Source organism: Pseudophryne corroboree, unplaced genomic scaffold (assembly GCF_028390025.1).
Source record: "Pseudophryne corroboree isolate aPseCor3 unplaced genomic scaffold, aPseCor3.hap2 scaffold_969, whole genome shotgun sequence".
Taxonomy (NCBI): Eukaryota; Metazoa; Chordata; class Amphibia; order Anura; family Myobatrachidae; genus Pseudophryne; species Pseudophryne corroboree.
Genome location: NW_026970549.1, coordinates 193,091 through 205,207, shown reverse-complemented (window position 1 = coordinate 205,207; position 12,117 = coordinate 193,091). Strand labels below are relative to the sequence as shown.

Below are 12,117 nucleotides of genomic sequence, written 5' to 3'. Positions count from 1 at the left end.
TGATGTCCTACAATACAGGAGGAATGGTCTGAGGTGTCCTGATTTAAAGACATCTGTTATTATTTTTATACTGTGTCGTTATTGTTAATATTATAACTATTATTATTAATTTTATTATATGTAGTTGTGGGAATTGAAAATATTGCTCAAATTCCAGGTTATATTAAAGCAGAGACCATAATATCCCTGGCATGAGTAACAGATGATAATTGCAGCAGTGTGAATCAAATGTATATCAGACTCCTGGGAGTATCACTGCGACATCACTTATATCTATTGTAATAAAGGGACATGACTGGGGAGGTGAGGGGATCTGGGAGCATCACAGTGACAACACTTATATCTATAGTAATAATACAGGGACATGACTGGGGAGGTGAGGGTATCTGGGAGCAACACAGTGACATCACTTATATATATATAGTAATAATACAGGCACATGACTGGAGAGGTGAGGGGATCTGGGAATGTCACAATGACTTTACTTATATCTATAGTAATAATACAGAGACGTGACTGGGGAGGTGAGGGGATCTGGGAATGTCACTGTGACGTCACTTACATCTATAGTAATAATACAGGGACATGACTGAAGAGGTGAGGGGATCTGGGAGCGTCACAGTGACATCACTTATATCTGTAGTAATAATACAGGTACATGACTGGGGAGGTGAGGGGGTCTGAGAGTGTCACAGTAACATCACATATCTGTAGTAATAATACAGGGACATGACTGGTAAGGTGAGTGGATCTGGAAGCATCACAGTTACATCACTTAAATCTATAGTTATAATACATGGGCATGACTGGGGAGGTGAAGGGATCTGGGAACAACACTGTGACATCACTTGTATCTATAGTAATAATACAGGGACATGACTGGGGAGGTTAGGAGATCTGGGAATGTCACAGTGACATTACTTATATGTCTAGTAATAATACGGGGACATAATTGAGGAGATGAGGGGATCTGGGAGTATTTACAGTGATAGTGATGTCTCCCCCATTTCGCAGGATTACACAGTAGTTTGGAAGACATCCGGTGAGCATGAGACACCCAGCAGCCATCTTTGTGTGTCAGGCGGACTAAGCATTACCCAGAGCCCCATCACGGTGCCTCCACCTCACTCACTGAAACAGTGACCAGAAGTTCCTGAAACTCACCAACAAGATCATTCAGCTGCTGACTGGAGAGGTGACTGCTGGAAATAGGGCATTATACAATAACACCAGGGGACGTGCCTGAGTGATGACTGGAGAGGTGACTGCTGGGAATGGGACATTATACAGTAACACCAGGGGATGTGTCTTGGTGATAACTGGAGAAGGGACTGCTGGGAATGGGACATTATACAGTAAAACCAGAGGACATATCCGGTTGATGACTGGAGAGGTGACTGCTGGGAATGGGGCATTATACAGTAACACCAGTGGACGTGTCTCGGTGATGACTGAAGATGTGACCGCCGGGAATGGGACATTATACAGTAACACCAGTGAATGTGTCTGGGTGATGACTTGAGAGGTGACTGCTGGGAATGGGGCATTATACAGTAACACTCGGGAACGTGTCTGGGTGATGACTGGAAGTGTGATTGCTGGGACTGGGGCATTATACAGTAACACTAGCGGACTTGTCTGGGTGATGACTGGGGAGGTGACTGCTGGGAATGGGGCATTATACAGTAACACCAGGGGATGTGTCTGGGTGTTGACTGGAAAAAAGACTGCTGGGAATGGGGCATTATACAGTAACACCGGGGGATGTGTATGGGTGATGACTGGAGAGGTGACCGCTGGGAATGGGGCAATATACAGTAACACCAGGGGATGTGTCTGGATGATGACTGGAGAGGTGACTGCTGGGAATGAGGCATTATACAGTAACACCGGGGGATGTGTCTGGGTGATGATTGGAGAGGTGACTGCTGGGAATGGGGCATAATACAGTAATACTGGTAGACGTGTCTGGATGATGACTGCGGAGGTGACTGCCAGGAATGGGGCATTATACAGTAACACAGAGGGACGTGTCTGGATGATGACTGGAGAGGTGACTGCTGGGAATGAGGCATTATACAGTAACACCGGTGGACGTGTCTGGATGATGAACGCGGAGATGACTGCCGGGAATGAGGCATTATACCGTAACACCAGGGGATGTGTCTGGGTGATGACTGAGGAGGTGACTGCTGGGAATGGGGCATTATACAGTAACACCAGGGGATGTGTCTGGATGATGACTGGAGAGGTGACTGCTGGGAATGGGACATTATACAGTAACACCAGGGGATGTGTCTGAGTGATGGCTGGAGAGGTGACTGCTGGGAAAGGGAAATTATACAGTAACATGCAGATGTGTCTGGGTGATGACTGGGGAGGTGACTGCTGGGAATGGGGCATTATACAGTAACACTGGGGGATGTGTCTGGGTGATGACTGGAGAGGTGACCGCTGGGAATGGGGCAATATACAGTAACACCAGGGGATGTGTCTGGATGATGACTGGAGAGGTGACTGCTGGGAATGAGGCATTATACAGTAACACCGGGGGACGTGTCTGGGTTCTGACTGGGGAGGTGACTGCCGGGAATGAGGCATTGTACAGTAATACCGGGGGACGTGTCTGGGTGGTGACTGGAGAGGTGACTGCTGGGAAAGGGAAATTATACAGTAACATGCAGATGTGTCTGGGTGATGACTGGGGAGGTGACTGCTGGGAATGGGGCATTATACAGTAACACCGGGAGATGTGTCTGGGTGATGACTGGAGAGGTGACTGCTGGGAATGGGACATTATACAGTAACACCAGCGGATGTCTGGGTGATGACTGGAGAGGTGACCGCTGGGAATGGGGCAATATACAGTAACCCCAGGGGATGTGTCTGGGTGATGACTGGGGAGGTGACTGCTGGGAATGGGGCATTATACAATAACACCAGGGGATGTGTCTGGGTGATGACTGGAAAAAAGACTGCTGGGAATGGGGCATTATACAGTAACACCGGGGGATGTGTATGGGTCATGACTGGAGAGGTGACCGCTGGGAATGGGGCAATATACAGTAACACCAGGGGATGTGTCTGGATGATGACTGGAGAGGTGACTGCTGGGAATGAGGCATTATACAGTAACACCGGGGGATGTGTCTGGGTGATGATTGGAGAGGTGACTGCTGGGAATGGGGCATAATACAGTAATACTGGTAGACGTGTCTGGATGATGACTGCGGAGGTGACTGCCAGGAATGGGGCATTATACAGTAACACCGAGGGACGTGTCTGGATGATGACTGGAGAGGTGACTGCTGGGAATGAGGCATAATACAGTAACACCGGTGGACGTGTCTGGATGATGAACGCGGAGGTGACTGCCGGGAATGAGGCATTATACCGTAACACCAGGGGATGTGTCTGGGTGATGACTGAGGAGGTGACTGCTGGGAATGGGGCATTATACAGTAACACCAGGGGATGTGTCTGGATGATGACTGGAGAGGTGACTGCTGGGAATGGGACATTATACAGTAACACCAGGGGATGTGTCTGGGTGATGACTGGAGAGGTGACTGCTGGGAATGGGACATTATACAGTAACACCGGGGGACGTGTCTGGGTTCTGACTGGGGAGGTGACTGCCGGGAATGAGGCATTGTACAGTAATACTGGGGGACGTGTCTGGGTGGTGACTGGAGAGGTGACTGCTGGGAAAGGGAAATTATACAGTAACATGCAGATGTGTCTGGGTGATGACTGGGGAGGTGACTGCTGGGAATGGGGCATTATACAGTAACACCGGGAGATGTGTCTGGGTGATGACTGGAGAGGTGACTGCAGGGAATGGGACATTATACAGTAACACCAGCGGATGTCTGGGTGATGACCGGAGAGGTGACCGCTGGGAATGGGGCAATATACAGTAACACCAGGGGATGTGTCTGGGTGATGACTGGGGAGGTGACTGCCAGGAATGGGGCATTATACAGTAACACCGAGGGACGTGTCTGGATGATGACTGGAGAGGTGACTGCTGGGAATGAGGCATTATACAGTAACACCGGTGGACGTGTCTGGATGATGAACGCGGAGGTGACTGCTGGGAATGGGGCATTATACACTAACACCAGGGGATGTGTCTGGGTGATGACTGGAAAAAAGACTGCTGGGAATGGGGCATTATACAGTAACACCGGGGGATGTGTATGGGTGATGACTGGAGAGGTGACCGCTGGGAATGGGGCAATATACAGTAACACCAGGGGATGTGTCTGGATGATGACTGGAGAGGTGACTGCTGGGAATGAGGCATTATACAGTAACACCGGGGGATGTGTCTGGGTGATGATTGGAGAGGTGACTGCTGGGAATGGGGCATAATACAGTAATACTGGTAGACGTGTCTGGATGATGACTGCGGAGGTGACTGCCAGGAATGGGGCATTATACAGTAACACAGAGGGACGTGTCTGGATGATGACTGGAGAGGTGACTGCTGGGAATGAGGCATTATACAGTAACACCGGTGGACGTGTCTGGATGATGAACGCGGAGATGACTGCCGGGAATGAGGCATTATACCGTAACACCAGGGGATGTGTCTGGGTGATGACTGAGGAGGTGACTGCTTTGAATGGGGCATTATACAGTAACACCAGGGGATGTGTCTGGATGATGACTGGAGAGGTGACTGCTGGGAATGGGACATTATACAGTAACACCAGGGGATGTGTCTGAGTGATGGCTGGAGAGGTGACTGCTGGGAAAGGGAAATTATACAGTAACATGCAGATGTGTCTGGGTGATGACTGGGGAGGTGACTGCTGGGAATGGGGCATTATACAGTAACACTGGGGGATGTGTCTGGGTGATGACTGGAGAGGTGACCGCTGGGAATGGGGCAATATACAGTAACACCAGGGGATGTGTCTGGATGATGACTGGAGAGGTGACTGCTGGGAATGAGGCATTATACAGTAACACCGGGGGACGTGTCTGGGTTCTGACTGGGGAGGTGACTGCCGGGAATGAGGCATTGTACAGTAATACCGGGGGACGTGTCTGGGTGGTGACTGGAGAGGTGACTGCTGGGAAAGGGAAATTATACAGTAACATGCAGATGTGTCTGGGTGATGACTGGGGAGGTGACTGCTGGGAATGGGGCATTATACAGTAACACCGGGAGATGTGTCTGGGTGATGACTGGAGAGGTGACTGCTGGGAATGGGACATTATACAGTAACACCAGCGGATGTCTGGGTGATGACTGGGGAGGTGACTGCTGGGAATGGGGCATTATACAGTAACACCAGGGGATGTGTCTGGGTGATGACTGGAAAAAAGACTGCTGGTAATGGGGCATTATACAGTAACACCGGGGGATGTGTATGGGTGATGACTGGAGAGGTGACCGCTGGGAATGGGGCAATATACAGTAACACCAGGGGATGTGTCTGGATGATGACTGGAGAGGTGACTGCTGGGAATGAGGCATTATACAGTAACACCGGGTGATGTGTCTGGGTGATGATTGGAGAGGTGACTGCTGGGAATGGGGCATAATACAGTAATACTGGTAGACGTGTCTGGATGATGACTGCGGAGGTGACTGCCAGGAATGGGGCATTATACAGTAACACCGAGGGACGTGTCTGGATGATGACTGGAGAGGTGACTGCTGGGAATGAGGCATAATACAGTAACACCGGTGGACGTGTCTGGATGATGAACGCGGAGGTGACTGCCGGGAATGAGTCATTATACCGTAACACCAGGGGATGTGTCTGGGTGATGACTGAGGAGGTGACTGCTGGGAATGGGACATTATACAGTAACACCAGGGGATGTGTCTGGGTGATGACTGGAGAGGTGACTGCTGGGAATGGGACATTATACAGTAACACCGGGGGACGTGTCTGGGTACTGACTGGGGAGGTGACTGCCGGGAATGAGGCATTGTACAGTAATACTGGGGGACGTGTCTGGGTGGTGACTGGAGAGGTGACTGCTGGGAAAGGGAAATTATACAGTAACATGCAGATGTGTCTGGGTGATGACTGGGGAGGTGACTGCTGGGAATGGGGCATTATACAGTAACACCGGGAGATGTGTCTGGGTGATGACTGGAGAGGTGACTGCAGGGAATGGGACATTATACAGTAACACCAGCGGATGTCTGGGTGATGACCGGAGAGGTGACCGCTGGGAATGGGGCAATATACAGTAACACCAGGGGATGTGTCTGGGTGATGACTGGGGAGGTGACTGCTGGGAATGGGGCATTATACAGTAACACCAGGGGATGTGTCTGGGTGATGACTGGGGAGGTGACTGCTGGGAATGGGGCATTATACAGTAACTCCGGGGGATGTGTCTGGGTGATGACTGGAGAGCTGACTGCTGGGAATGGGGCATTATACAGTAACACCGGGGAATGTGTCTGTGTGATGACTGGAGAGGTGACTGCTGGGAATGGGACATTATACAGTAACACCAGGGAACTTGTGTGGGTGATGACTGGAGAGGTGACTGCTGGGAATGGGGCATTATACAGTAACACCAGGGGATGTGTCTGGGTGATGACTGTATCACTGTGTGTGTGTCAGGTTCCTATAAGGTGTCATGATGTCACTGTCTATGTCTCCATGCAGGAGGGGGGAGTATATAGAGGAACACAGGGGTCTGTACAAGGATGTGATGATGGAGAATCACCGGCCCCTCACATCACTGGGTAAGAGAAGACTGTCATGTATTGTACAGGGGAGAGCAGGTATGGGGACCCATATATACACACATTACCTGATAATCACATATATACACTGTACTCAGTCACTGCGTGTCTCCTACAGATGGGCCCAGTAACAGAGATACCCCAGAGAGATGTCCCCGTCCTCTGTATTCCCAGGATTGTACAGAGGAGAATCACAGGACCCCACAGGAGGATCAGGTAGGTGGGATTTAGGGTCTCACCCAAAGTTACTGTCACTATATGATCTGTAGAGGAGCTGTGTGTGTCTTGATATTATACTGTTTCACCTCAGTTTAATCTGACTGTGTGCAAATGTCATTATAGTGTTTGTTTGTCTTTTTAGGTAGAACATCTGTCTGATATTAAAACAGAAGATATAGAGGGAGAAGAGACGTATGTGACTGATATAAAGGCAGAAGATATAAAGGGAGAAGAAGAGACGTATGTGACTGATATGAAGGCAGAAGATATAGAGGGAGAAGAAGAGACGTATGTGAATGATATAAAGGCAGAAGATATAGAGGGAGAAGAAGAGACGTATGTGACTGATATAAAGGCAGAAGATACAGAGGGAGAAGAAGAGACGTATGTGAGGGGTGATCAACAGTGTAAGGAGGAGGAAATCCCTACAGATATCAGCACAGGTGAGTAATAAACACTTATTACAGATAAGAGTCACATATTCTTGCTGAGTGACTACAGCAATCTCTAATTCTACACCCTCCTCTGTCAGTACAAACTAAGGAGGAATATGTATTTTCCCAGTGTGGAGTCAGGAGCCATCAGCCCCTATTATACTCCTGCTCTCTTCCTTACATCATGTCCCTCTGTGTTACCAGCCCAGAGATCTGACCAGTCTGCTCCCCACACTCTCTGGTGTATCTCATACAGCCGGAGCCATCAGCCCTATTATACTCCTGCTCTCCCCCCTTACATCATGTCACTGTGTGTTACCAGCCCAGAGATCTGACCAGTCTCCTCCCCACACTCTCTGGTGTATCTCATACAGCAGGAGCCATCAGCCCCTATTATACTCCTGCTCTCCTCCTCACATCATGTCACTGTATTTTACCAGCCTAGAGATCTGACCAGTCTCCTCACACTCTTTGAGTGCATATTATACTTCAGTCCAAGCTTCCTAGTATTTTTAATTAAGCATAAAAGGAATGGCAGAACTATAGTACTGGTTAATTTCAGTTACAGAATTATATAATGTACAATGTAACATCTGATAATGTTGATATCATCTTAAACCATAAAGCTATACTTCTAGATACACTTTTACCGTGGAGCCGCTATGTCCGTTATACTGAATACACGCGATACGCACTTTGTACGCTATTTGCTATTTGCTGATTGTACAGAGTTCGCACAGCGCGCGCACACACAATTGATAACCTTTAAACCTTATTAGTAATGCAATGTAATGTTACACTCTAAACCATGTGCCGCGAAGCACTGTAATGATGTTTATACTTTAAACCTTAAGTAGCGCTGGCGGTATAAAGTACCCGCAGTGCATACACCTTATCAATACACTCTATAACCTTATACAGTAAAATCCGCTTTAAACCCTAGCAGGAAAGTGAGGACACAACACCGATATGTAGTGAAACCACAGGGTTCTAAGGCCATAGTGGATTATTTCAAAAGGTAAAACAGTATAAATTATACACTACAGGCTAACAAGATAAATCTACAACAGAATAATGGCTACAGAGAATGTACATACGTGAGAATGTTCGCAAGCGCAACCCGGCCGGTCCTCCACTTGTCAGGTAGAAAGCGTTCAGAGTCTTCTGACCGGCCAGGCAACAATGTGCTTTTTATACACAACTTACATACACAATTCAATGGTCACTGTAATCTCATTGTCCATTGGACACAGAGATGTGTCTTTACATCACAGGAGAGGTCATAGGTTGATTTGAAAATGTGGGCGATGTCTTTCCCCAACTGCTCTTGTGGGTGGTATCCTCTGGATTCCCGCCGCATACATAATATACATTAAATACAGTTAATATCTATATTCTACTTTTGCACATAACTATACGCTGGTACATACGATCTTTCTCTAACCAACATCGGAATGTTACCCTTAAAATACCCTACAGCTGGATACTAGACATCACCTTCCAACCTTTATCTGACCCTTCCTATCATGCAAAGGCGAATCCCTTAGTCCTGGAACTGTTTAAACTGTTGATACTCACTGATGTGGTGCAGGGGAACTATGGGTACAAAATGCACTATTTGGGTTAAATATGTAATGTTCTAATAACCCTTTACGCGCTCACAAACTCCACCGTAATTACCCATACCACGCGCATGATCGCAGGAGCGATCCTACGCAAATTGTGGATATGTGCACGCACGGCGGACTGAGTGCACGCGCAGCGGGCATGTGCATGGGGTTAGTACATGGTATATGCATTACAATATTTTTCGACTTTGACACATCCTGGGTGTTTTCTACTCATTTATAGGTTTTTGCCATTTTTGAACATAACCTATACAATATTTATTTTGTTTCATGAAAATTCATATGTGCATAATGTATTTTATTTCCAGCAGATGGACACACAAGCAGGAATATCTCAGAAGGACATCTTATGTTATCCCCGGATTGTGACATAAAAGATAATGACAGTAGACAGGATTCTCCAGGAGATAACCCCATTATCCCAATTATACATCCAGCTCTATCAGCTGGTCCTTCTAATCCAGGGAAATGTTCTCCTGATCACTCTGATATTGGTACATCGGTAACAGCTCTGACAGTAGACACAGTGTTTCCCTGTTCTATAGATGCCATATGTTTTACACAGAAAACAAAGCTTATTACCCATCAGACAGATAAAGCAGGCAAAAGGCCATTTCCATGTTCTGAGTGTGGGAAATGTTTTACATACAAATCAGTTCTTGTTACACATCAGAGAAGGCACACAGGTGAGAAACCATTTCTATGTTCTGAGTGTGGAAAATGTTTTTTAAGTAAAGCACATCTAGTTTCACATCAGGAAACTCACACAGGTGAGAAGCCATTTCCATGTTCTGAGTGTGGAAATTTTTTTACACATAAATCAGCTCTTGTTATACATCAAAGAACTCACACAGGTGAGAGGCCATTTCCATGTTCTGAGTGTGGGAAATGTTTTGCACAGAAATCAAATCTTTTTACACATCAGAGAACTCACACAGGTGAGAAACTAATTCCATGTTCTGAGTGTGGGAAATGTTTTACCCGAAAATCAGAACTTGTTACACATCATCGAAGTCACACAGGTGAGAAACCATTTCCATGTTCTGAGTGTGGAAAATGTTTCACAGGGAAATCAGCTCTTGTTAGACATCAAAGAACTCACACAGGTGAGAGTCCATTTCTATGTTCTGAGTGTCAGAAATGTTTTGCACAGAAATCAGATCTTGTTGCACATCAAAGAAGTCACACAGGTGAGAGGCCATTTCCATGCTCTGAGTGTGGGAAATGTTTTATACAGAAATCAAATCTTTTTACACATCAGAGAACTCATACAGGTGAGAAACCATTTCCATGCTCTGAGTGTGGGAAATGTTTTACCCGAAAATCAAAACTTGTTATACATCATCGAAGTCACACAGGTGAGAAACCATTTCCATGTTCTGAGTGTGGAGAATGTTTCACAGGGAAATCAGCTCTTGTTAGACATCAAAGAACTCACACATGTGAGAAACCATTTCCATGTTCTGAGTGTGAGAAGTAAGTCAGCTTTGTTTCACACAATAGACATCACACAGGTGAGGAACCTTTTTAATCTCATCATCACAATTGCCATGCATTGTTTCTCAAGTTCCTGTCCTATCTCCTTTGCTTTTTGCAATATGCATGCTGCTACTGGGTGAAACAATCATATCATCCCTGGTCTACCACTGCTATGCAAGTAACCTGTCTTTCAATAACATCCTAGTGGATACTGGGGTGGTATTCGTACCATGGGGTATATATCGAGTCCATTAGTGTGTGCTGGCTCCTCCCCTCTATGCCCCTTCAAGCAGACTCAGTTTAGAAAAATGTGCCCAAGGAGCCGGGTGCATTCTCTGGAGCTCCAGAGAGTTTTCATCAAAATTTATGTTAGTTTATTATTTTCAGGCAGCGCTGGTTGGCACCAGTCTGCCTACATTGTGACACTTAGGGTGGGAACCGAACCAACTTAATAAAGAGTTAATGGTTCATATCCCCGCTGACAGGACACTCGGGTGTGAGCCCACGCCAGTAGCATGCCGCCACCCCTAACATGCCGAAGTAGATGCATTGAGTAATACGCAGGGGTCCCAGTAAGCAGGTCCCTGGTGCAAATGGCGTCAAAAGGGTGCGGCAGTCACAGGCCTCGAGCTGCGGTGCCTGCTGTGGACCCCACACTGGCACACTGAACATAGGGTTACTCTCTTTATATACACATGTATTACAAGGTGGTTTTACTATTTATGTCAGTATAATCTGCTAGGGTCCGCATGCCATGTAAGGGGCGGGGCTTCCCAGAGAGCGGGTCCAGAGACTGGAAAGGTGCCATTTCCTGCTGCTGGTTACAGACTGCACGCTCAATCTGCTCCTCCACAGAGGCCTCTGCACCACGTTTTGTACTGGTACCAGGGGGTCTGATAGAAAGGGGGGGAGCGCATATATAGCGGTTATACCGCTGGACACATAACATGTGTAAAATATACCCAGCGGAGCCCTGCCCTGAGCTGAGGTATTGTGTGCTGGTCCCAGTCCTCTCTGTGTTCCTCCAATCAGGGTTGTCTGGGTTACTGTGCTGTTCTCTATTGTGTGTCACTGCACTGTGATATAAATATCTGTGTTTTCTGCTGAAAGCTTGTCCGAGAAAAAATCTTTGTGTCCTTCTTGCAACACCAAGTTTACACCCTCTTCCCAGGGGTCCCTGCTCTGTACCCAGTGTTCTCTACCTTCACAGGGTAGTGCTTTGCAGGAACCTGCATGGTTGGACTCATTCAAAACAATGATTACAGATATAAAGTCACCTGCTGCAAAGCAGGAGAGACAAACCCTGAAACAGTCTGTAGAAGAGTACATTATTAAGACTTCTGATCACAGACAGCCAGCTCAGCCCCCTCTGGTGGTCTCTCATAAACGTACACTCCCACAGGTGCTCCAGTCTGACACTGAACTACCAGAGGATGTGGAGCTGGAGGGGGAAGATGACAACACACTGTCCCCGGAATAGGCAGGTGTGAATTACGGTAATTGAATCATCTTGGTACATTTGGTATATAGGGTATGTTCCCAGAGAAGTGTGTGTCGATGGCAGTGGCAACAGGGTGATCTGTGCTGGGATGCCGGAGTCTTTGACGGTCACTAGATGACCGAGGACGAC

General features: G+C 47.2%; 1 protein-coding gene across 2 annotated transcripts; it reads left to right on the top strand.

Moving 5' to 3' along the window:
- Window positions 1-1,015: 1,015 nt before the first annotated feature.
- Window positions 1,016-11,596, top strand: LOC135048421 (zinc finger protein OZF-like). 2 transcript variants are annotated; one of them, XM_063955543.1, is made up of 5 exons: window positions 1,016-1,195; window positions 6,648-6,727; window positions 6,846-6,947; window positions 7,093-7,389; window positions 9,320-11,596. In XM_063955543.1, exons 2-5 carry the CDS (start codon window positions 6,694-6,696, stop codon window positions 10,486-10,488), a joined length of 1,602 nt encoding a protein of 533 aa, XP_063811613.1. In that variant the 5' UTR covers window positions 1,016-1,195; window positions 6,648-6,693; the 3' UTR covers window positions 10,489-11,596. The 2 variants fall into 2 exon arrangements, with proteins under 2 accessions (XP_063811613.1, XP_063811612.1); XM_063955542.1 differs by having other exon boundaries at window positions 9,317-11,596.
- Window positions 11,597-12,117: the final 521 nt, after the last annotated feature.